General features: G+C 32.2%; 2 protein-coding genes and 1 long non-coding RNA gene across 12 annotated transcripts in view; 1 reads left to right on the top strand and 2 right to left on the bottom strand.

The window, feature by feature from the left end:
* Positions 1-14,230, bottom strand: part of LOC132704068 (cyclin-dependent kinase 12) — a 20,835-nt gene extending 6,605 nt beyond the window's left edge. The window contains exons 1-10 of one of the 4 annotated variants that reach the window (XM_060673745.1): positions 13,144-13,368; positions 8,396-9,371; positions 6,361-6,980; positions 5,551-5,775; positions 5,295-5,500; positions 5,040-5,236; positions 4,612-4,816; positions 4,282-4,550; positions 3,144-3,308; positions 1,021-1,829 (exon numbers count right to left, since the gene is read on the bottom strand). In XM_060673745.1, coding sequence (XP_060529728.1) covers positions 1,808-1,829; positions 3,144-3,308; positions 4,282-4,550; positions 4,612-4,816; positions 5,040-5,236; positions 5,295-5,500; positions 5,551-5,775; positions 6,361-6,980; positions 8,396-9,371; positions 13,144-13,228 — 2,970 coding nt within the window. In that variant the 5' untranslated portion in view covers positions 13,229-13,368 and the 3' untranslated portion in view covers positions 1,021-1,807. Of the gene's footprint in view, positions 1-1,020; positions 1,830-3,143; positions 3,309-4,281; positions 4,551-4,611; positions 4,817-5,039; positions 5,237-5,294; positions 5,501-5,550; positions 5,776-6,360; positions 6,981-8,395; positions 9,372-13,143; positions 13,369-13,897 lie in introns of those variants that run through there. The other 3 variants (XM_060673744.1, XM_060673746.1, XM_060673747.1) reach the window with 3 other exon arrangements.
* On the top strand, positions 13,574-26,023 carry LOC132704071 (uncharacterized). Of its 2 annotated transcripts, none has more exons than XR_009619223.1 (4): positions 13,574-13,874; positions 24,030-24,167; positions 24,319-25,247; positions 25,304-26,023. It is a non-coding gene; the product is annotated as an uncharacterized LOC132704071 (long non-coding RNA). The 2 variants fall into 2 exon arrangements; XR_009619222.1 differs by having other exon boundaries at positions 24,030-24,171.
* Positions 15,710-26,023, bottom strand: part of LOC132704066 (formin-like protein) — a 36,651-nt gene continuing 26,337 nt past the window's right edge. The window contains exons 10-15 of one of the 6 annotated variants that reach the window (XR_009619218.1): positions 24,056-24,348; positions 22,905-23,184; positions 21,894-22,168; positions 21,720-21,836; positions 15,929-17,866; positions 15,710-15,883 (exon numbers count right to left, since the gene is read on the bottom strand). Coding sequence is in view for 4 of the 6 variants with exons in the window: in XM_060673736.1 (XP_060529719.1) it covers positions 19,474-19,686; positions 21,720-21,836; positions 21,894-22,168; positions 22,905-23,184; positions 24,056-24,348 (1,178 nt within the window). In the remaining 2 variants the exon portion in view is untranslated. Of the gene's footprint in view, positions 17,867-18,332; positions 19,687-19,912; positions 19,970-21,719; positions 21,837-21,893; positions 22,169-22,904; positions 23,185-24,055; positions 24,349-26,023 lie in introns of those variants that run through there. The other 5 variants (XR_009619219.1, XM_060673738.1, XM_060673739.1 and 2 more) reach the window with 5 other exon arrangements.

Below are 26,023 nucleotides of genomic sequence, written 5' to 3'. Positions count from 1 at the left end.
TAACTATTTTTTAAATCTACTTGTTGGTGGATATAAAGTCTCGGCCGATGAATAACCCATTCTTTTATTTTATTTTTATATTCACTGTAGGGTCTATAGTTAAGAATCTCTCCAGTTATCACAGCAATAATTTTTGTTACTAAGTAACAAAAGCATCTCTGACCTATAGTCTTCTCTCGCCTTATTACTCAGTTTTTGCCTTTGAAATCGTGTCGAATAATCTTGCTCAAATAGAGGTAAGCTGTTCTTGCGTTTGTAATTTAGCAATAACAAAAAATAATTGTCTTCTGTAGGATAAATCAACGGTCTATATAACTTTAAGAAACCACTTTTGGGTAATTTCAATTTTTCTGTAGTAGTTATATTAGTCAAACCACCCCACCTCAAGAGACTCTATGTAAGATGTGGTTCAACCAATGTACTATACGACATTTTTAAATGTTTTATATCAGAAAAGTCCATGGCATTCTTGAATATTGGGAGAGGGAATCTCAGTTTTTTAATAAGTTTATCAGTGTCATGTAGATACTGAGGTATTTAACCTAATTGGGGGAAACTCGAAGTTTTGTGAAATCTGGCAAGCTACGAATGGGAGGAAAACAGTTCTTGAAAAGTTTAAAGTTAGATCTTTGTAGGATATACTGTTACAGACATTACATATGGCAAATAACACATCCTAAGGAGACCAGCCAACTTTTTAATTTTCATGAAGCCAAAAATAGATTTAAACACATGTGCACATAGGCCTTTACTTATTAATTATTGGAATCCAACTTTCTAATTTAAATGTACGCATATCTAGCAAATTCGAAAAATCATTTAAGTTTAAAATTATTTCACACCCAGCTATCTGAAAAGAGTGAAGAAGCAACTGGTCATCTTTCAAAATTTTTTTTTTATGCTAGCTGTATCAATGACTTGTCTCCTATAGATGTTAAGGTATCTGAGAGTACCATAAGTAAAATAAACAGGTAAATTTTAAATCAATGGCGAAAAAAAACAAGAGACTAATTTGTTTCTCCTGAGGGCAGAACCTTTAATTCAAAATACAATATATCAAGTATCAGCAGACAAAAATCGGTGATTTTTGTGTCAAAAAATGAGTATTTTACAATGTGGTTAAACAACGAGAAATTTACCTGTAAATATTTGTCATTATCTAGACAAACTACATTTACCTAGAACATGCTATCTACTTGATCATTCTTTCAATGTTTAAAAGCATGCTTCAAAATGACTTATTTTCAACAAAGTCACGCAGTTGCACTGCCATATCTACATCAGACAATCCACTCAACTACCATTCATGCATTACTTGAGCATACTATTAGCAATAAGAAATAAAAAGAAAAAACAAAAATAAATAAATACCTTTTATTTCTTAAAAGAAAAAAAGACAATACAGGGTTAAATAAAACAATTTTATTAACTAATTCTAAATAACTTACAAATATTTACAGATAAATCGATTTAACTAGATCCACAATAGCATTCATTTTGATACAACATATACATATATTTTTTCCTTTTTCTTAAAAAAGTGTAAAGGCTTGATTATCATAGGGCGCAACCTTAACAGTTCTGCATTCAACGGGAGTCCTCCTTATATAGACTAAGAAACACCGGCATGTAGGGCTCGGTTTTCATGATGAGGACTAAAAAAGACAATATATAGATCCATGACAATTAAAAAATTAATGGGACCTAATAGTTAATATAATAATAAAAAAAACGTGACTCAATAATAGGTGAATATCGATATTTTAGTTCTTAAAATATAATTGATAATAATCTTCTTCAGCTCCTGTCATGGTGAACTGTAAAGCCACCTGCAAAAAAGCAAGTTTTGCAATAGCTGAAGATTAATAATGGGTATATTTCATTCAAACTGTTCCGTGTGGCCAGAACTAAGTTATTATTACAGATCACCAACAATAAATGAGGCTGAAAACTGGCAAAATCTTCAAATGTATTGGAATACCATAAAACAAAAACTCCGACATGGTAGTTTTATTTTACATGAACTATTGAAGAGCAGAACCGATTCCAAATCAAATGACAAAGTAATAGGAAAATAAATTCTACAGCATACAGTTATAATTGCATTACCTTATAGGCCTGAAAATTAAACTAACGAAGAAAAACAAAACGAAAGATAGAAAAATCATCGGAAAAAATGTTGAAAATTAAGGAACTTAATTTGCAAAGGCAAAAAAGGCGAAATTTATCTTTTAGTTTTTAAGAAAATATTGGTATTATTGACAATTTTTCGCTTTGTGATAATATGGACCACTTTCTTGTCACAACAAAACAGATATAAATGCTAACCACACCTTTTAAGAATGTTATGTTATACCAGCTGTCCTGAATTGACTTAAACACAACTGGGTAAAGAGAAAAACTGTTTACAATTTTTGCAATATGGGTGACAATGTTCATAACAGGGTAACCATTTTAACTGCACAACGAAATATATGTAGAACTTCAAAAAAATTGTCACTTAAAATAAACTTATAAGACAAAATAATTTCTTTAAACAATTAGAAAAAATATAGGACTCCCGTTTATCAGAAGCAGCTAAAATAGCACACCATCAAATATTCATTGATTCAAATTCACAAAAAAAAAGAAGATAGGAGCTACACCATTAAATACCTAAAAGTAGTTACACATGAAATTTTAGCACCATTATTGTAAAAAACATAAAGAAAAGAAAAAGTAAATAAAATCCAGAAACCAACTTTATCAATTACAGGGTGATAAAACTGCAAAAATAAAATATAATAAATTAGCCATCAAATTATACCTTAAATGAGTTTTTTAATATTTGAACTGTTTAACAAATTAATTAAACAAAATATTGTAAAAGCTTAATGTACAAAACGAACATCTAGTTTTTATTCAATGAGAATTTAACTTTATACCAAAGCTAATAAAAATGTTTATGAGCCCAGAAAAATATAGAAATTGTATATGGTTTTAAGGATGCCAGTATTTACACAATATACTCAACCTTAAAAAAGATTATACAATTTGAACAATAATTATCCTTTATTGTACGGACCAGAAAAATAGAACTCAACTCACAAGAGCCAAAAATTTGAATAAACCTTATAACATTTAACGCCCAGTAGGTCACTCACCCGCCAACCTCATCCTCAGGTTTCCCTTTCTCGCGAGGCATTGTCGCTGGCTTACCCGGCGGCAGATTCTGCATTGCCTCTTGCTGTTCCCTTATTTGACGTTTGCGTTTTTTGCTCCACAGTTCGTGGCAGTCTTGCCAGGTTGGAAGTTCTGGTGCTGTTAGTCTACACAACAAAAATATAATAACTTATATACAAAAACTAAATTCTCTAGCAATTTTATGAAAATATGATTACCCTTATTCTAAAATAAATATTATGTGTTTTGAACACGCAAATTAAAAAACATAATTTTTTATTTGCCCGAGAGATTGAGTTATGTGGCAATTTTATGTGTCAGACCAGAACATAGGATAATTTTTTAAAGAAATTTCCACAGACTACTGTAATATTATTTACAAATCTTCTGGATTTCTCCTGTATCCATTGTTTATAAATCAAACTTGTTGACCCTTCCCCAATCATCAGCAAGTTTGATTTATAAACAATTGAAGCATGAGAAATGAAGAAGATTTGTAAATAGCAGAACGTAGGATATTCAGAAATATGTCTAAAGTAAAACAAACAGCAAAAAAATGCAAAGCAGCTGAAAAGATTCGCATTTCCATTAACAATATTGGTAATACATTTTCACTCCATTATATAGAGTGAAAATAATGGCTATGCAAATGAGCAATTTTTTAAAAAATTAATTTGTTAATCTTTTGCACATAGCATGTTCAAAGATTTTTGAGAATCAAAAAATGTCGAGAAAGGCCATTCAATACGCTCAAGCGCATTTTAAATCTCGTTTTCAATGAAATATAAAAGCTTTCAACAACAGACAGTTCATTAAAAGTTCAGGAAAAACTATTAAGTGTGTGGAGTTCGCCTATTAGAAAGGAACAGCTTGTTCTCCACAAAACAAGATCATAACTGCCAGAGGCGCCTCAATTTTGATCGTCCAGGTGTCTACTACATCATCAAATAGCTATCTATATGATGTGAAATGAGAGTCGACACTACAACAAATGATTTTATCGGGTACCATTTGTTTCCAATGCTATAAACAAAACTTGACTACAAAAGATTTGACTCCGGTACTATAATTCAAACCAATATTAAGACTATTGTATAATGATTTGTAAAATCAACTTACTGTTCAGGATTAATATTCTTAAGCCATGGTGACTTTAAAGCATCCTCAGCCGTTATTCTTTTGTCGGGATCTAGTTCTAGCATTCTATCTAACAGATCCAATGCTGATGTGGGCATAAAAGCGAAATCTTCCCTGAGCCTTCGCCTGTGGAGCTTGTTGGGTTTCAAAGTATGAAACAGGGGAAGTTTTATCACAGACGGCCATACTGCTGGAGTAGGAGTGCCGCATACTCTAGATATCCGATCTAGTTGCATCATTTCAGCATTCGCCTGATATAAAAAATCAATGTTAATATATTTCAACAACAAACGTTTTCTAATTACACCCTACCTGAAAGAGGGGTTTTTTGAGGAATAATTCGCCGAGTATGCAGCCGCAACTCCATATATCAATTGCTGGGCCATAACGTTCCTCGCCTAAAAGCAGCTCCGGTGGTCGGTACCACAATGTGATTACTTTGTTTGTGTAAGGCCTTTGGCGATCTTCAGCATTGTACAAGCGAGCTAGTCCAAAATCGGCCAGCTTTACCTCACCCCTGTTTTAACCATCAGTTAATAATTAGCAAAACGAACAATAAATTCAAACACTAAGGATGCACAACAGTTTAGTTAGTTTTAGAACTAAATATACATCAAAACATTTATAGTTGGATCCTAAGATGCACTTTGCAAATTCTGGCCAACAGGCACAATTACAGAGGCAGATACCGACACTTACTGAAACACTGAGTGACCAACAAAATAAAAAACTTTTCTTACTTATTGTTCATCAAGATATTGCTGCACTTTATATCTCTGTGTAGGAAATTTTTCTTGTGGCAGTAGTTGAGTCCATCCAACAACTGTTTCATGATACATGCATTGTTTAGTTCATTGAAGTCCACCATACCAGATTCCAACAGGCCCATTAGATCGTGGTCCATATACTCAAAAACCAAATAAAATGAACCTTTCTCCTAAAATTAGCGTCAGGTAAATGAAAATGAATGCACAACCAAAAATTTTAGAATGCACCTTTCTGAAATCAACCGCATCCTGCTTATCGGTAACAATCTCTCTAAGATTCACAATGTTTTTGTGGTTAAGTTGCCTCAAAATCTTTATTTCCCTAACCGCGGTTATTGGAAAACCCTCCTTTTCGTTTTCTAATCTAACCTTTTTCAAGGCGACAAGTTCATTAGCTTGGATATCCTTTGCTTTGTATACTTGCCCATAAGTACCTATTAAGAACAGTCTAAATAACCACAAATCTGATTGGAAATTAACCTACCTTCCCCAGTTTGGGCAATAACTTCAAACATATCAACGCACCGCTCCCCCCAATCCTTGCCACAAGTCTGAAAACTTCGGGAGCCCCTTCGTTTCAGGATTCTTGGTCGTTTCAACTTTGGTTTGATCACAGGTTTGGGTCTTTCGACTATTTTCAGATTATTCCTGGGTGGGGTGCTGGCCAAATCTTCTTCATCACCACTTAATTCTTCCGTACCAGGTATTACTATTGATTGGATTGATTTTGCAATAAATATGATGTAACAAATAAAATGTGTTCAATAGAAAAATAGCATTAAATGCGACCATAAAAATAATGAAATATATTAATAAAATAATGTATACAACAACATTGTTTACAAATTAATCAACAATTATTTATAAAAAAATTTTTCACAAAGGAAAGAATCGAGTTAACTTTGTAAAAAACTATAATTATTATTAATTATTATTAACATGAAACGCGCGAAAGTGCAATTTGAGGCAAAATGTGATAAATCAATTTTTAAATGAGTTTTGCAAGTTTTTAAACATATTTGAAATTTCGTACTTATTATATAGTTATTTTCGCCAGCTTCCACAAACTCTATTTGTACAAAGGTTAGGTCAGTCAAGAAACTTATTCAAACAATACTCAAAATTTTGATTTATACATAGCTTACTTTTCTATTCCTTGTCTTTAAAAGCTGCAAAACACCTTTTACTTCTTAGCGAAGTTCCAAATAGAATTGAACTATTTAATTGAAATTACTATTAATTGTTTTGTTAAAACCAGAATTAAGAGTCTGCAAAAGTTAAAAAAAAAGTTTACCTGGTGGCATGGGCAAATCCTTTACATTCTTCCTCATATTTGGAGGAGGAGTTTTTGCTTTAAGTTTCGGAGGTGGTGTTGGTGAACGACTAGGGGGAGATTCTATCTCCTCCAACTCAGACTGATCCATTCCAGGTGGCATAGGCAACTTTGTAATGCTCTTTGGTTTCGGTTTTTCCACACTATTCATTTTGACCAGGGTAATTTCAATATTGTTACCTAACGATTTCGGTTCGCTAGTTGGCAATGGCGGTTGCAATGGAAGCGTGCTTGAGTTATCTGTACTGGCGTAGACATTGTTTTTTGGAGCTTCATTCACATTGAGTTTTATAGGTTCCATGTCAGGAATGGGTATATCATCAATATCCATAGGCACCACAACAACGTCGGAGTTACATTCCGCACTTCGTTTACTGTCTGCGCTATCAGGCTCGTCAGATATGACAATTTTGTCCTGATCTATTGTTGCTTCAGACTTTAAGTTTTGTTCGAGTTTTCGCAGTTCCATCTCCCGTTTATGCTTATCTTTGACTAATTCGGCAAATAAACTAGTGTCGGTAATTTTATTAGCTAATTGCGAAGACCTAATTGAATGGGGCAAGGGACTCCTGTGTCTGTGCCTAGAACAAATATAAATACTTTTATTACAAGAGATCCTTAACAGTTACATGATATTATATTAGTAATAATATGTATTCAGTGTGACAAAGAAAACATAGATCAAATATAGGGGAAAAACCACAAAATTATCATTTCATTTTAATATATTTTAAAATTATTTGACAAGTTAAGAGAAAGCAAAAGTAGTCTTTTCGTTGCCACTCTTTAAGATCTAGAAGATGACACCATCTTCTTAGGTTTGTAAAAACCAAGAATACTCAAAAGCCTAAAGCAATAATGTTTCCATCACTTAATTACTTTTATCCTTTGCTATAAGGTAGTTTAGTAAATATTTCCTTTATTTTAGGTTTAAATTTTTAGGTTAAGGTTGTTGATAAGGTTCAATTTTCCCCATTCAGGGTCCATTTTATTTTGTGTATTCGTAATAATAATAGGCCCAGCCTGCAAATATTATTCCAGTACAAAAAAAAGGAGATGAAAAAGTTGTTATAAAAACCAAAAAATTCTTATTCGAGAAAATAAAATTTTGACTACCTGTATAATACTTCTGTTATATCAAATATACCATACGTGTACGTGTATTAATACTCCTGTGGAATTTAAGGTAGATATTTCGCAGACTTGGCACAAACTGACCGTAAGAAATAAAAAACAAAATAGCCATTGTTTCCATGAAAAGACGATAAAAAATATATAGGATATTGATATAGGGCATGGTTGATTCATTGCTTCTGGTTGCTTGTTTACCTCTGTAGCATTCTTAATTGTTATCGAATCATCAGAGATAAAACACAAGTATATTTGTTAAGTATGTGAACAGAAACACCGTGAATGACTTTACTGCACCTGAAGGCTGGGCAGACTTTATAATGTAGTCTGAAACCTAATATTGCTTCTAACGCATTGATAAACATCGGTTATTATAAAGAAAAAAGATTTAAAAATTGATGATATTTATATGACTTTGATATTTACATATTACGAATAATCTTTTTTTTTCGGTGGTATTTCCTGAATATTAGTTTTTGTATTAAATTACAGCTAACTGTAAATTGTAGAAAAACAAAAATAAAAAAAGTACCATCTTAAATTAAACAAACTTATTACGTTATCCAGTATATATAGCTATTCTAGGGATGTTAAGTGTGGTGTTCTTCAGGTTGTTAGCCATACTTAGTTCTTAATACATATCTGGCGCCAATAATGCATCTGAAGAAAAAAAAACTTTGGATTTTGTTTCAGTGGATTAGAGGTTAATTTTGAAATAATATTTCTGTTATTTAAAGCGAGGTAGACATCTAAAGCTTAACGCCACATTATGTTGCTTTGCTGATACTAGCTTAATTTGGTTAGTTAATTGTTTTAAATTAATCTTACTATAATCATAAAATAAAATTATTAAAAATGTCCGTACCTTGGACTTTTATCTCTTTCTCTCCTGGGACTCCTTGTTTTATGCCTCTTGCTTCTCCTTGATGGTGAAGGACTATAATGTCTACTTCTACTATAGCTGGGTGATCTCCTAGTCAAGGGGCTACGACTCTTGCTCTGTGCTAGTCTTTTTTTTTCTTTAGCTTTTTCACGTTCTCTTCGGTGTTTCCTGTGTCCTTCACCCCGTCGACGTTTACTTGGTGATATTGACCTACTATGTTTGTGATGGTGCATATTTTCAGGACTCGGGTTTCTGTAAGGAGACTTAATTGGAGATGGTCTGCTATAATCGTCGATTACTATGGGCGAACCGATTTCCCTTATCCTAACCGGTTCAATGTGATGGTTCGACCTGCTGGTGTGGTAATGGTGTACAGGAGGTGTATGCGGTGATTCTCTAGGGTAATCGTATTGATAATCCTTAAGAGTTTTAAGCGGGGGTGTGGCCGAGGGAACTGTCGGCGATATCGGGTCAGGAGACGCGATACTGTCATTAGAAACAGGCGAACATGCGCTTGTATCGATTTTATGGTCGGTTATTTTGGAAGGATTTCTTTCTTGGAGCTCCCATTCAGAAAGGGACTTTGAAACTCGTTCTCCATGATTCCTAGGAGGAGTTTTTATAGAACTAGCCTTTGATTCGGCCGAATCACTCTCTTCACTTTCAGGACTAGTGGTTTGAGATCTGTGCTTACTTTTCTTCCTTTTCTTTTTTGATTTTTTATCCTTTCTGTGTTTTTTGTCCTTTCTCTTTCGTTTCTTTTTTTCAAGTAGGGGAATTTCTTCTGGATACGGAGAAATTGCAGGCTGATGAAATTCAGTTGGGGAGCCTTCTACAATTCGTCTCCTAGCCTCACTCGATTTTGATGAACGTGAAGAAACCGAATGATGCCTCTCTCTTAGAAGAACAGGTGAAGTGGGTGATGTAATCACTACTTGCCCTAAGGGACGTCTTCTACCTTAAAAAATAAATGTTTATATAGAAACAGGATACGAAATGTTTTAGAATTAACTGAAACGAAAAAATATTCACTCTGCATTTGTAATAATTTTGGAAATGAAAAAATATCAATATAAATGAATAGATTTTGAATTCACAAATATGTATAAGTATGTTTTAGAGCACATCCTACAAAAATGACTATTTTAGGTAGTGATATATACAATTGGTTGTGGCATAACTCCTTGGGATTTAAAAAACATACTTATAACATGCAACCAAAAATACTTACGGTAGAGATACCTATTGGGTTAGAATTTTTTTTTTATATTCACTTCAATTTAAAAGAAGGGAAAATATGAAAATAATATATAGAATGGGGAGAAAAATAAATCAATAGAATACAAATAACAAGAAAGACAATCTTCTTTTTCAATGTTAAAAATTTACTGCTTCTGGATTTTGGATTCAGATTTCTTTTGTGTATGCAGAACCAGGCAGCAAAATTGTGGCTGTTTCTGGCTGTTTATATTATTATATTACGCGAAAAGTTATTAACAGACTCTGAATGCTGTCCGGAACGGTCCGAAATCCGAATTTTACCCTACCTATATAATGCAATGGAAAAATGGTCTGAATATGTGGCAATAAACAAATACCTTGACCACCCACAGAAGCAAGGTGTTTTACGAATCTTTGCCATTTGATTTATTTGTAAATGGCCCAGTGAACAAGTAGCAGCTCCATATGCATTGTTAGTCTAACATCTATTTCGTCATCAATAGGATCAGAGCAGTTATTGGCAACTTCTCGCCAATCCGCGACAAAACGCAATTGATAACTGAAGAGCACAGAAAGCTTCTTATGCTGGCTACTATTACCTAGGCTAACCCATGTGCCAAGAAGAAAACGGAAAAAGGCATAACCAACAGCCTGTTAGACATGAGCATGAGCAGGTTAAACCTGCAAACCATGGTAGAGACAGATATACGAGGTGTGTAAATTAAGTAATGAGATTGATTTATTCAATTTTGTTATTCCAATAAAATTTATATTGTCACCCCCCACCCCCCCAATAACTTTCTTCTGAAGCCCCACAGCGTTGGAGACGGTTCCTTTCACTCCCCATAACAGTAATGGAACTCCAATACTGGAGTAGCTTTCAGCTGGTTCGTTACAACCACTTCAATGCTTTTGCAATTTGGTGACCAAAAAAATGCCACACGGACTCCAAGTTAGGGATAATAATGTTTTTTCTGACCAAAAAGTCAACGCCTTGTTCTTGATGTTTTATCTCACACAAATGACCTTTTTTTGCAGTTTTTCAAGAACCTCTGGGTAGAATGGCCATTAGGCCTTTAAGGTAGAAACTTTTTGTAAACATTTCTTTGGATATCTTCCTTATCATTACTTTTTTGAAGCTTGGAAAGGCTGTATGTTTTGGCGCTTGGTTTCAGGACCGTAGGTACCCAAACGCCTAGGACTCATTACCATGTTCCACAAAATGAGAATCATTTTCATTCCAATCCAAGAAGTCAAGATCTCAAGTCGTGATTTCTTTTTAGTCTTATAAGAGGTATTTTAAAACCATTTTTGCGCAAATTCTTCTGAACACTTTTTCACAAAACAAATCGCAAACCCATCATCCAATACTACAAACTAAAACCAGATCACATGTTCACTTTTCACCCCTCAAGGCCCAGCGCCCTCAACGTTGCCAGATAGAACGCTACATTGCCAGTCTCATTACTTAATTTACAAATTTCATATAACAAACCCTGAAACAACAAGCACAAGATGGACTTTCTCGACGACGGCCTGGATGATGAAGAAACAGTAGAGCACTGCATCTAATCAAAATTAGGATCTTAGAATGTGAAAGCAGGAAAGATATATCTCCCCACAAAATAATATACTTTATATGAGAGAGCTGAACTTAAAGGAGAGTGATAAAAGAGTCGATATGTCGGCCGCGGGGGAAAACCTATAAAACAACTTGTTTTTAAGTTTTTTCTCTACTTGAGAAAAAACTTAAAAACCACTACTATTGTTACATTAATTAACACCTCACATGAAACATAAAATTTGATTTGGGTATAGAACATTAAAAACTCAGTCAGTGATACATCACTGCACTGAACCTCGCCTTTTTCTAAATTGATTTGTTTTTGTTTGTTATTGACTTGTTGATTATTGGAAATAAAGACTTTTATTTTTATTATTATTACTAAAACCAATTTCTGGACAAGGCTATCTGTTTGCTAAAAGTGTAATGCATACTGTTTTTGCATCAAGAGTTCAGTATATAATTGTTGTTCCATTTCGGTAATATTTATTTGGATTTAGGTGTGTAATTATTTCAATATAAGAAACACAACAACTTTGACTGTAACTTTAAATAATTTTCAAAACCACAACTGAATCAGGGTATCAAATTTTCTAACTCTACCTATAAGTAACTAAAATTTCAGATATTTGGATAGTTTTAGATATTTCAACTTTTACTTTTTTGAAAATTAAACTACCGGAATTTTGAAATACCAAAAAACGAATATCACCTCATTTGATTGGTCAATTTTTTTACACAAGATATTTTTTATGCAATGCAGTTCAACATTCCTTACTCTATATGCAATAGGTTTTTAAAAATCTTGAACAGGCGATACAAATATCGGAATTTTCCAGAAGTTTGAAAAATACTTATTTTCTCAATAAGTAAGAATTTTTGATATACAGCAGTTTCCTAAAAATAAGTTTTGCTTCTAAAATTTTATATGTGGTATAAAATGTCAAAATTATTACGATGGTAAAATGAAAATATTAATCTAAACTGCTTTTATTCTATTATTATTTCGAACCCAACTTGAGGACAGAAAATGTTAGGATAAGCTGAAGAAGAGAACAGCCACTCAATTCCCAAAAGCATGAATGTAAAATATAATTTTCTCAAAAACCATTGCCCTTGACGGTTTTTTAACTCATTGCTTCGGCGATTTTAATTACAATTAGGTACCTCAACAAAGAGTGTTATTTCAAAAATGATCCTATCCCCAATTGTTCCTGGAGATGGAATTAATATAAGGAGTTCCCAGCGGTCACAATTGCCTATGGAAGGATTATGTCATAAGCTCGGTTATCAGCTAAGGGAATGCAGAAACTACTTCTTTTGATTAATTAGTCAAAATCAATAGGTACTGATAAATAATGGGTATATCAATTAAAGTTTTCTGATAGCATTTTATGATACTAACAAGAAATTGAGGAGAAACAAAAGTTTGGTCATTAAAGAAAATGAAAAATACAAACAAGTAAATATCGCTAAAATTGTAATTTTATTTAAAACATATTAGACCTATAAAAAACAGTCAAAACCTAAGCAATAAAAAAAATAAACTACTATTAATACACATATAGTTTTGTTATTACAGGAGCTCTGTTAAATTTTTTGATTTTCCAATATTAAGCTAGATTAGTAAAATACAAATTACAATATAATAATGATCAACATATAAAATAGCCATGTGTAGAATATGCGAATTTGAGTAATTATAATTATAGATAAGACTGTTATGTTGGAAAAATAATTATATTTTATGTCTGGCAACACAAAAGTTTCCAGTGAAATTTAGGTGTATGATACCAAAATAGGCAAAAATGATAACAATGTTCCCATTTTTTGCTTTACTAAATACAAAATTTTGCAACCAACGTGTTTGCCAAGAGTTACTAACCCAAACCAAATTTGTAAATTTCAAAAATACAAAACATGTGAGTAATATCTGGGTACTAACCTGGAGATGCTATTATCATGGATGATCTAGACATGTAGATCTCCTGCTCTAAATGATACCGACTATGGTGACTGCTTCGATGCATGTTATATTCAGGATCAAGATCTAGTTCTGGATAATCACAATAATCACCAACTTCACCGTCTTCACTGACACCACTACGTAAACTTCCTTCCTCGCCACTCTGTATTTCACCAGCCTCGGGTTCCGATAAATCTTCTGAACTTACATCAGAGTACTCAACGAGAGGCTTGACCGCTATGGGGTTAGTTTGGAACTCGCTATCATCTCTGCTTTTACGTTTTTTGGACTTTTTTGATTTATCTTTCTTCCCATGACGGTTTTTTTTCCATTTTACGATGCACTTATAAAAATCCAGCACATAGTATATGCCGTTTGGTTGCCTGAAGGCAGCGATTTCCTAGGGAAAAGCCACATACTCAAAAAGTTAAATAGTTTTTGGTTATGTTTATGGACATTGACATGCAAAAAAAGAGGCCACACCAGCAGTTCCACGTTAGTTTGTTGGGTTGAAAGTAGGAATATATAAGAATCATTTGATTCTAAAGCTAAAAATTATTCACCAAACACTGGAATTTGAATTTTCAATATTAAGATGACATTTACGACCTTGGGGAAAAATGGCTGCTTCAGATATGGTGTTAATGGGTGGGTCAGCGAAATAAGTTTCCGAGTTAAAATACGTGCATCAAAATGAACGAAAATTCTAGGTAACATTTGTTAAACTTCTTACCTTGTCAAAAGATATGAAGATGTTTTATCACTACCACACTACACATCTCACTTTAAACTTTTACGTTCTTTGACTGATTTTCCTTTGCTTTTAACTTTTATTTCTTGATATTTAAGGGAAATATTTAATATCCTGCATTTACAGTTCTTTACAGAGCAGTAATTTTATAATCATTTTAATTGATTGTGCATGGGTCATTAAATAATTTCAGATTTATTTTTCGTGTTTTAATGATCCTAACAACACGTCGCCATGTTTATTACGATTGTGCAGGTTGGCGACGTTGTCAGTTTTTTTAACAATACAAGGTATTTCTAAATTATGTGGTTTATCAGTTTTTCAATTTATAGTGTTTTATTGTACAAATTCTAGGCTGTTTTGGTTAGTTGAACTACTCACATAAACTTTTCATCTCCAATTGTGTACGCAGGTGTGCAATCTTCTTTTACACACTCAAAATCAGTAGTAGAATGTACTTATTGCTTTAGCACTCACAATTTTTAGGTATAATATGTAAACCAAATATTTAATGTTTTAAATTTTATTCTTGTCTGCTAAAACGTACCTACGATTTTTTGCGAAAGTTGACAACGCTGTCAAATAGTTTACACATGCGCCTTCAAATTAAAGTATGAAATGGGTCATAGAATAAACTCGAGAACCTTCAACAAGTCCTTTCATCATTGTATCAAAGAAATTTGATCCTAGCTTTTTTTCCGAATTCAGTTTTAAATTAGCGGATGCAAGTCAGCCACTGTGACGCCACCATAACCGCGTAACTTTCAAGAGAGTCACTCGATATTTTCCTTTTTAAAAAAAAAATGTGCATTTGATAAAGACACGGTGTTGTCGAAACAATTGTCATGTCATAATAAATAATTTCGTGAAAATCTGAACTTTTAGTTCTTATTTATTTTGATAAATGGATTTTCATCAAGTAAAAGCCACCTCAGTTCAATAAATAAATTCGAATTCACGAAATGTAACTCTTAAAAGTGTAAATATAGCTTTTAGGTACTAGATATGGCACATGAAACATCTAAGTAGAAAAAATATTCAAGGAGCACCTCCTCCTATAGACAGAACGCTCGTTCTTTCATCGCAAGTGTATTGTCAAATGAAACTAAGAAAATTAATCATAAAACAAGTCAATAAACAATTATTTCTAAATGTAAGAGAATTGCACAGAAATTAGTTTTAGAGAATTAATATAATTAGTATATATTGCATTTTATTAAGCACTTCAAACAAACATTTTCATTTCTCTCGTTTCTAGTATTGGCATAATGGATCTTCCTATACACCCACAAGTTATACATACATACGCGGTAAAAACATTTTTGCAAGTTTATCCATTTAACACTAACAAACGCTAAAAAGTGTAGTTTATTGACTCAAAATTTAAAATACATTTTGCTCGCAAAAATTGCATGGTGGCTACCACAAAAAATTTAGATATTAGTATCAATTCAAACAATAATTTACTTATATTGGATGTTTTAAAAATGTAAGCTCACATGCAATATACTAAAAGGAAGATGGTCAATTAAGAAATATTTTTTCCAGATCCACATTCCACACTGGTTTTGTAGACATTGTTGTTTATGCCATAGCTAAGACTTACCTTCAATTATAATAGCATTTTATATAGTGTTTTACTAACTCGTTTTGAAGTTCACAGAAGATATAGTTGCACATTAAAGAGCGAACACAATGTAAAAATATAAATGAATAAATACATGAATTATTTCATAAGGCCTTTATTGAAAAGAATTGTTACTTATAAACGCAATAAGAAATTAAAGAAAAATATGTGCTGTAATTTTTAATAGCATGATATTTATTTGTATTTATTGCTGTCTTCTCTATTTGTCAAAGTTGTTTATAATAATAATTCGACATCCAGATTTAGTCTTGGCCTGTCGGTTAAGGCGTCTTACTAGAAATCAGATTTTCTATCGCAGCGTAGCTTCGAAACCTAGAAATCTATAAGCAACCTCTAACAATCTTAACCGCGACTCAGGCCTTTACCTTTCACCAATATGCTCCGCCCCCCTCAAACAATATAGAAGCAGGTACAGCGGCAATGGAGCTGGTAATAGGCGGTAACATCAGGATAGGGTGGTCACCATGCAGAGCAGAGCCAGTAGGTGATGTATACATCTTGGTCTGTCTTTGATATGGTGTACTAAGGCTTGCAGGTATTATGTTTCTGCTATTACTTTCTTAGTAGATTCCATCTTTTTTTTATTTCCAACAGTTTACTTTTTTCTGCTCTTATTTCTCCAGGTCCATCGCGTTTACATCATTTTATAACTTACTAACCTTTCTTTTAGGTTGATAGTTTTTTATGTCGAGACGTAAATACTTGTTTTGGTATATACAGAGTTAGTAAAAGTATCGGAACGCTTAAATATTTACAAAACTGTCAATGCGGGAGCGATAAAATTCAATACGTGTGGGATTTTGAACATCCTGAATTCAAAAATGCTAACAGCAGTGTTGTCCGATTTACCACTTTCATGTTACACGTCATCAGATTATTTTAAATGGTATGCCCTATTTATTTTTGTTGCAATGAATTTAGAATTGTTTCAGTAAAAGGTTACCAGAATTAATAATATCATTGCGAAATCTGACAACATTGGATTTTTGAATTTGGCACATGGGGGTATTGGATTTTATCGTTCCAGCAAATACATTTAAGCCTTTCGGTACTTTTTATTGAAAAAGCAGTGTTGACGAAGCTCAGTAATTAATGGAAACAACATTTTGAACTTTTGACCTTACAAAATGCACAATTCATTGCAACAAAAATAAATAGGGCATTAAATTTAAAATAACAAAATTATGACGTTCGACGAAAAAATTGAAAATCTGACAACATGCCTGCTCAAAACCGTGCATGAATTTTAAAGTTGCAGCTTTGGTAGTTTTGGAGAAATTTATGCGTTCCGGTGCTTTTTACTATTCTTACTGTATTCCGAACCAAAATTTGTTTAATAACCTTCGTTTTTAGATATGAACCTTTGGACCACGACTTTTTTCTGAATATAGTATACCCATTTTTGATCGACTTCTTTATATCTTAATTTGCCCGACGCCACTTGGTAATAATGCCCTTTTTATAGTTTTAGAGATTACAGATTTTCTATACTAGCAAATGCAACAACTGCGCTACAATTATTTTGTAAATACCTAGTCTAATTACAAAATAAAATAAAATAACCAACCACTTACCTATATTACCATTTGTAACGAAAATTAGTAAATCAAAAAATAATGTTAATTCAAAGACCATTAATTCACGTACTGACTCCTCTGCACTTTGGAACAATCTACAAAAAAAACACTTCTTTCTGTCAATGCGTATCTAGTGACCCTTTTTCATACATGGAGCGAAATGCATTTTGGTATATATTAATAAGTATGTTGGCTTAATTGGATGTAAAGTAATGTGTCAATGTAATTTTGATTTATTTTTCGTCTTAGCAAAAAGTGATCATGAAAGATGTAATTACATATCTATTAAACTGACATATGTCCGGTGCTTCAGCAAAAATCTTTGACAAACATGTCAACAGCATATCATTCGTCGTCACTATCATATCTTTATTACATTGGAGGTTTAACCTAGGGTGTCATATTTTTTTTTTTGTTATCTGTATACAGTGAATAATTCCAAATGGACTACATTTTTTTATTGATGTTGATTCCAATGTGTTTCTAATTAAAATGGGTCATACTGTATATAATATGTCCAATAATTTCAGTAACCAACCATAGATTTTGTAAAGCAAAATAATATGCTTACCTTGAATTTCCACTTTGGAAGAAACTACCACGAAATAAACACTCTGTACTTACTTTTTTTGTTGTTTCACTTTACCGCTGTATTCTTAACACTGCATTTTCTCTGTACATCAACACTATATGTTTTATCGTCAAAGTTTTTAAGAGTTTGGCTACCTGAAAGTAAAGGAATTCATTTTGATATGCGAATTCTGCAATTACTTTCATTTCACAAGTTTGTTTTGTAGGTGTGCAAAAAAGTTTGTTTATGTTGGCTGCGGGAAACTGTCCTGTCCAAAATATAACTAATGTGCAATATACATACTAAATGTCACAAAATGTGAAATTTGTTAAATATTTCAAAAACTAAGTGGTTTTGGTTTATGTACTGGATAACATATGTTAACTCTTAACTAAAACATACTGTATGTTTGGTCAATATGACAAAAATTTTTCTTTAGATCATGGTCAGGTAGACACACACTGAGATTGATAGAAAATGAAGAGAAACCGAAAAAAATTAACATTTGTATTAATTATGGATTTTAATAACAACAAACAAATAATTTTTAAAACATTTTTTTGAGTAAGCATTTTGTTTAGCTTATGGATAATATTCAATCCAAAATAAATGGTAATGGTAAATGGCAAATGTAAACAAATATAAAAAACTATATTTTGGTATTATACAATTTTTACTTTATGCACAAAATATTTACAGTATGGTTTGATATATATTTACATAAAATGTATTTAAAAATCTTTTACATCACAATTCTAAGTTATACAAATCAGAAAACGAGTATTATGATTAAGAAAATAAAAAATGTCTATTCAAATACCCTTGGATGGTATGTTAAAAAAATATTATTTTCAAAAGCAACAAAAACAAATATTACATTTCAAAGAACTTAAAGCTAGATGCAAACAAGGCAGGTAAAGCATTTTTTGGTTTAAAGGTATTTTTTGTAAAAAGCATTATAAAAAATTCAGTCAATTATTGCAATTCTCCATCTTTTAAAATTGTCACTTCATATAAATCAGACTTTTGTCATTATTATTAATAGACAGACAGAGTTTGCACACATCAGTAAATATATCAATGAATTATTTTAAAAGTTTTTTTCCAATAAGCATATAAAAAATAAAAGCTTCACTGTTTTCAAACAGTCTTAATAGGAATGATATTACTGGCACAGAAGTATCCAGTATCTCGCCGTTGTTTCATTACATATAGCTCGGGTACGCAGTGTATATTATTTGCCCAGAATCAAAATTTTAAGGCACACTTTTATTGATGTAGTTCCGAAGTATATTCATACAGTAATAATTTTACAAAAGAAAAACTGGAACAATGACACTGTGGTTTATGAGTTGGAGCACCAACCAAAACAATTTTCACAAACTAGTTTAGCCAACCCAGAAACAAAAATGGGAACGCGAGCCAAGTGTCTATAAAACTGTTCTGGTTGTGTAGAAATATCATGTGCACACAATAAAGCAAAACTGGTTTTTGGCAAATTCGGCTTACACTCGAAGGTCTGGATACATCAGAAAATTACCACTTAATTAAGTGGCTCTCTATAATGAATCAAACAAACAAATAATAATGGCCACTTAATCAGTTTAGTTTTGTGAGATATCCATATAAAGTATTGCCTTTCTGCTGTGTAATGACCTAGTCACTGGGTGGTTCTGGAAAACTATTATTTTTCAACCCAACCTTTCAACTCCTTCTGATCTGAATGACTATATACATTTCAATTATAATACAAGACTTAGTTTTAGACCTCCAATTCCTCTAAAGTCTTTGACAACCTATTGTTATCAATTTTCCTCCGTTGACTTCTGCGTACGGCATCTGCTCTCCTGTAGGGCTCACTTTTGAGCCCTAGGAGTATGTCCTCCAGGGCACCATTATACACTTCATCTTGTTGAAGCAGTTTCTTTTCCTGAACCAGTCTCGTTTTAGTTTTAAGCTCGTTTATCACGGCATCCTGTTGATACGTTTTGTTTAATAACACATTTGTCAATGTTTTTAGTTTTTTTTGTTGTGCTTTCGTGCGACAGTGCAGTGAGAACAGAGAGTGTTGTAAAATGAGTAAGCGTGATTATACAAGCGGTGAAATGATATGGTTCCTTAACTCTTTCCTTCTATTTTTACAATGAAGGTGACTGGATCTTTTTTCAACCCATATAGAGAGAAAATAAAGGCTGACTTACTTATCCTAATAATTACTCTTCTAGTATTTTAACCAAAAAATTGGGCAATTTTGGTGGCTGAAAATATGAAATACACGAAATAGTAAGTTTGAATTACTCAGATTTGTATTATTCTTGTAAACCTTGAACCTGAGGGCAGAGGCCTATATTCACTAAATATTTATTCTGGCATGTAGATTACATAGAGGGATTTAAGAAATGTGAGGTAGTAGACAGGTATGTGTGTCCCGAAAATCATTTAACATTAACACAAGAAAAATCCGACTGCTAAATTCGAATTTACCGAAATTTTAAAGAAGTAGTCTAATTTGTGTTCTATTAATATTAAACGATTTTCAGGCCACATATATCTAACATAAATCCTCCTTGTGGTATTTTATAAATCTTTTTGCATGTTTCAACCCTGCTTTACAATTTACTTCTCAACTTTTTGAACTCTTTGATTGGAACTACCTAAATAAGTTTATATTGGGATTAATCCGTGCTGAAAAAATTAAATTATATTCCACAAAGTAAAATAATTTTTAACAATGTTACATGATTTCTTAGAGCTACTATTGTCGGCGTCGTCCTGGAAAGCAAATATTTCTGTGCCTTAAAAGCCAAATTTTTTGAAAGTCACAAAATGGAATTCATATTTTTTCCAATTCAGACTTTTTAAATTGGTTGACCTCATCTTTCTAAAATCTCTATGTGTCTGATTTTTTGTATATATGAACCACTTAGTAAGTCTCCACCCTCACAAGAAATATTTTAAACCGGAAATATCAATGGATCTTCATGCTTGTAACAATCATTTAGTCACACTTTGTTTTCTGTAGATCGTCCAGAAAAGGGTGTATGATAAAGTTAGGCAAAATGCTGTTAGTAAACATTTCATGACCTTTTTGGAAGGGTGGATTATGAATTAAAGATATTAAGACACATGCAAGGGGGTAGCACATTATCCGAAAACAATATAAGTATATTCAAACGTGGGATTCTAGTTTCAATTAATTTATAGAAATTTAGCATAAATAAATTGACCACAATTATATAGGGATCCGAAGTGTTAACAAATTTTGTGGGAGCTAAATGTCACTTTTTTTGTCACATACATTTAGATGGCTAATAATCATATAATAAACACGGCGTTCCCAAAAAATATGCATTTTTAGTAAAATTTTATAATGCTGGGATAAGATCACCATTTTTTCAATAGGAATAAATATAAGAATATAGAATATTTCCCCGTTTTCAAAAATCACACAATAAACATAACACGGGCGTACTGCCTGAGTAACCTATATATTTAGGCAAGGCTGATTCCAGTGTAAATAAAATAAATTAAATTGATTTTTGAATTTTCATAGGGAATTAAAAACCCTTTCTCAACAAGTGTGCCTTATTGCCATTTGAAAAAATTTAGGGGGAAGCATCCTCACATAGGTGGTATTGCAATGCTTATTGCTTGAAAAGTTGCTCACCTTAATTAGCTATATTTGCACTGTCTCAGTTCATCTGTTGTAATGTGCCACACCCTAATGAAGTTCAACGATAATGGTAGAAATTCAACAGCAAAGGCAATTTATTAAAGATAACTCTCAACAAAAACCAAAATATTTGACATAATAAAGAAACACAAGCAAACAATAAATTTTTACAACACTAGCCTATATTAAAAAAAAATAACAAGCAAAAGCATTAATTAGCGTACATCTTGCAATAAGTACTACCATTTTACAGAACCAGTTTTTCTAAGACCCGGCTTACCCTTGCTAAGCATACTACATAGTTCGTTTATCACTAACGTACTTATGTTACATACCTGTTGTTTTTTCTGATTTATTTTGTTCTTCTTGATTACATCTTCGTTGGCTTTATTGTTGGCATTCTGGGCGGCCTGCTCTAACCTTCTTCTCTGCTCATTCTCTTGGTCTGCAGTCTAGAAACATAATACTCATTGAGATAATGGTAAGTGTTAATTCACGCAATAGTTTACCTTAAATGATTTTACAAATCTAACCAACAGCGAAAAGAAGTTATTGGCATCAGTAGTTCTTGGAGATTCAGCAAAATACTCAACACACTCCCTAAATGCTTCTTGTGCCATCTTTGAATCACTTTTCAACCTCCTCAGCTTATCCTCTGCATTGGCGAGAAAATCTCGAACTACTAAACTATGGCTGCCTCTACCCCTTATTTCTGCTTCTTTTCTGACAGCTTCCATTCCTTTGTCCAATTCGTGGACGTCTGTCGAGATATTCTCCAAAGAGACTAAACAAAAGTAAGGTGAATTATATCCCATGCTATACAGTCAAAACAACCGATAATAGATTAAATATGATAAATAATATAATAAAAATAGTTAAAAATAGTTAAAAATTAGGTTATTTTACAAAATATTGAAAAAATATTTCGGTTTCAGTTTGAATTTTCGGAAAATCGGAAAAACTATTTTTTTTTCACGTTTTCTAATCCAGTTTTAGAAATAAGAATCAAACCCGACTAGACTGAATACATTATAAAGTATTTTTCTTTAAATTTATCTTAAATAATCGATTTCAAAGAAAATCTTCAAATGCACCTATAGAAATCATCAAAGTTGATGCAAAATTAACATTGTTTTAATATTTTAAAACGGAATAAAGTTTAATTTTATTACAATTCAGGTGATGATGTTAAAAAATAAACTAAAGAAATAATAAAATAATTGATTACTTGAATATAAACTGTTCACATTTTTTGCCGATAACATTAACATAGGTTAGCAAAACGCGCGTTCGGAATTATATTAGTTGTCATGCAATTATAAAATCACCTATCTTTCGTCCGAAGGTCCAGTTTTCGCATTAAAACTTATAGTAATGTCTGAAAATTCGCACAAGCACAACTTAAAATAAAATTTCTAGGTTTGCTCTCTAAAACTTTGTCGCTTGGATTGAAGATTTCAATGCGTTTTCAATTTTTGTTTGAAACAATCCTTTTTCCAAATATTTCCCTTAATACTTACCAACGGCAGCTTTATCAATATAATGAAGTTCGGAATCGAAGTTAAGCAAATCGGGAAACTTTTGTCTTATGGTAGCTACAATATAGTGTAGAAGGCACAATCGTTTATCAGTCGATTTAGTATCCAGTAAAGAATCTAAAGATTGAAGTTTAAAGCCATATGCTGGTCCTCTTTTGCTACTATTTAAATAATTGCCAAAAGCTAAAATAACTTCCAAGACAGAACGAAGCTTTCTTGAGTTTTTGACGGAATTCGATCCTGAGATGATGGCATGTATTTGCTGAAAAGAGGAAATTATGAATCATTTTGTGGATGGAAACTAGTTCTAGCGTATCGTTTCAAAAACGTTTCTGAACCATAATTGTTGCACTTTCAGGTATTCAGAACTTCGATTAGTTTATTGAAAGCACCAAAAGTATTATATTTGCTTGGCTGGTTAAAGTACTTTAACAGTTAAGTGTTAACAACTGATATTCACAAGACACATGTGCATGTAGAGTTTCATAAGTTGTTAAAAGTTGGGTATTAAATTTTCTTAAAAGCTTCAATGGCGTTTATAAACCTCCTATAATATTTGTGGAGAGAGATCTAGCTTTCTCAAAATGTCCGTCAAAATTAAATTACATTAAAGTTTAATGTTAAAAGTATTGTAAAAATCAGCACTGAAACTTCAACTAACTAGGAGTGTAATCATATTTGCCTCTTTGTCCAAGGTATGCACATTGCTATACCTCCTCCATTTTCCGTTTTGAGCACTGATGATCAATTTTAGTTTTTGGAAACTTTTACGATTTTAAGAGATTTCTGCAATGAATGTTTGAACTGTCCTGTTATTATGTGTTATCTGTTAACCTTTCTTGAAAGAGGATCAGTAGAAAATGATCAGCTTTATCGGTCATGATTAAAAGTTTATTTGGTCCAGACTATATTTGTATTCAAGCGATATCGAAATATCGCTATACCTACACATAATGGGATCAAACTGACTTCCAAATCCCAGTTATAAACACCTCCGACTAATAAAAATTCAAAAAAGATTTTTTCCGCTCCGCTCCTGCCAAGTCTATGACTTAAGTTTCTTTATAAAACTTGTTGCAAAATATGCTATTTGACTTATTTTAACAGGTGGCTAAAAAAACAGTGCAACTTACTGGTTGTATAAGATGTAAGTTGTCAAAGAAGTTCCCGATGTAACTCATGATGGATAATTTTGCCGAGATTCTTTCAACTTTGGTTAATTGCAACAGGAACCTATCTTCCTCTGTAAGTAAGTTGATATTTTTCTTCTCCAGTATGTATTCTCGGTACGCTTTAGTTTCCTGTTCCGTTGGCACCATTCTTTGAAGCAACTCTACATTTTCTAAAGAAAGTTGCTTGAGGTCTAACATATTTATTGCATTTATTACTTTTTCAGGAGGCATCTCCAGTTTTCTTCGAGATATTGCTGGAAAAAAGATATGGTGCAGTAATTTAATAATAATAATAATAATATATTCATTTTTTGCACTTTGCATTTACCTTTATCTATAAGCAATAAACGAAACGCACAGCGCAAAAGATCAAAGCTCAAAGCCCAGTCCCTAATTTCATGGCAACTTATATCTAAACATATTATGATACATACTGAATATATCAATTCATTAACATGAATACATAAAAATCAAAACTGTACAGTATTTTATTAATAGAAATCAACTTCGGCTAATTATCTTTGGCTAATAGATTGATTATAAAGAAAAGTTTTATAAGTTTTTCTAAAAGTGGGCATCAGTTATTGGGAACAGCATTATACCATTTGTAGACACAGTAGGAAAACGATGTTTCACAATGCGGGGGAGGAGAAATAAGACCCCTATATCAAAGATACAAAGTGTGGACATCAATTCAGAATTTTATTTTTTCAAAGAGATATGTCATTTAAAATTATATTATTGTAAAAAACGACTGCATGAAACGGTCGACGTTTATACAATATGCGATCACGTCGCCTGATACCGTAGATCAACATTACCTGACTCTTATATGTTGCAACAAACTGAAAGTGGTCAGTACAGTAGCTCCGCATAAAGAGACTGCAGCACTTGGAAAAACTAAATAATGCAGTGTTGACAACAGAACTTCGTGATTGATTTTGTCGAAAGCTTTTTTGAGTAATCCAACAAAATAAGTGTGTTTTGCTCATATCACTCTTCCGAAGAATGTCGTCTGTTATATTTAATAGTACTGACGTATAGCTGTACCCTTTTCGAAATCCTAACTGCGAGGAGGGAAGTAACTGGTTAATATTTAAATGATCTTAAATTTGCTGTTTAATTATTTTTTCAAGAACTTTCGAAAATACGGGTAAAATGCCAAACCAAACACATTTTATAATTTGATTAACACTTTGAAATTTTTAGAACCATGTACAGAAACACAAGCAAATAATGGTTCAAATGAAAAAATGTTTGTTATTTCAGTTTTTTATGCACTAACGAGGAGGACTAAGACGGGGACAAATCGCAATGTAGATAAAATGGGTAAGAAAATCGTCCGTCCTGCAAATGCGTTTCTAATAGGGTAAATTTAAAAATCTTTAAAATAAATTAATTGTGTGTTCTATATAAGTTATACAACTGTTTTTGCCTTTTTTTTTAATCAAAAATAGTCCCTGACAGCCCTGCTTTAATTTATATAAAATACAACATAATTTTAACATTTATATTAACTTTTCTTACGTGTACTTTGAAAAAATTGGCACACCTTCGTGCTTTTTCATAGTTTTGCTTAGTAAGCAGTTTTATATTTTTTAAATATTTAAATATTAACGAAATTTAGTTAAATATATCCTCGTTTAGTGAAACTTGTCGGATTTGTCTATTTCATATAAGATTTGTCAAACTTGAAGCAATTAAAACAACTAGATTGAGAACTTGCAGAAATTTAAAACACACGACCTTATCATCTTTTCTGCCTAGGCAAGTCTAACGGGTGATTTATTGTATGTAACAGAAAATAATTAAAATGTTTGCATTATAAACCAAAATACTGAAATTCGCAGATATTTCCATTTTTAATTTAATTATTTCATGTTTATATATATTAGAATATGGTAAACTATTTTCGTATGAAGTAAAGAT

This window comes from Cylas formicarius, unplaced genomic scaffold, assembly GCF_029955315.1.
Source record: "Cylas formicarius isolate icCylForm1 unplaced genomic scaffold, icCylForm1.1 PGA_scaffold_6__28_contigs__length_40554024, whole genome shotgun sequence".
Taxonomy (NCBI): domain Eukaryota; kingdom Metazoa; phylum Arthropoda; class Insecta; order Coleoptera; family Brentidae; genus Cylas; species Cylas formicarius.
Note: the sequence above shows the minus strand (reverse complement) of the source record. Positions and strands in the feature narration are given on the sequence as shown.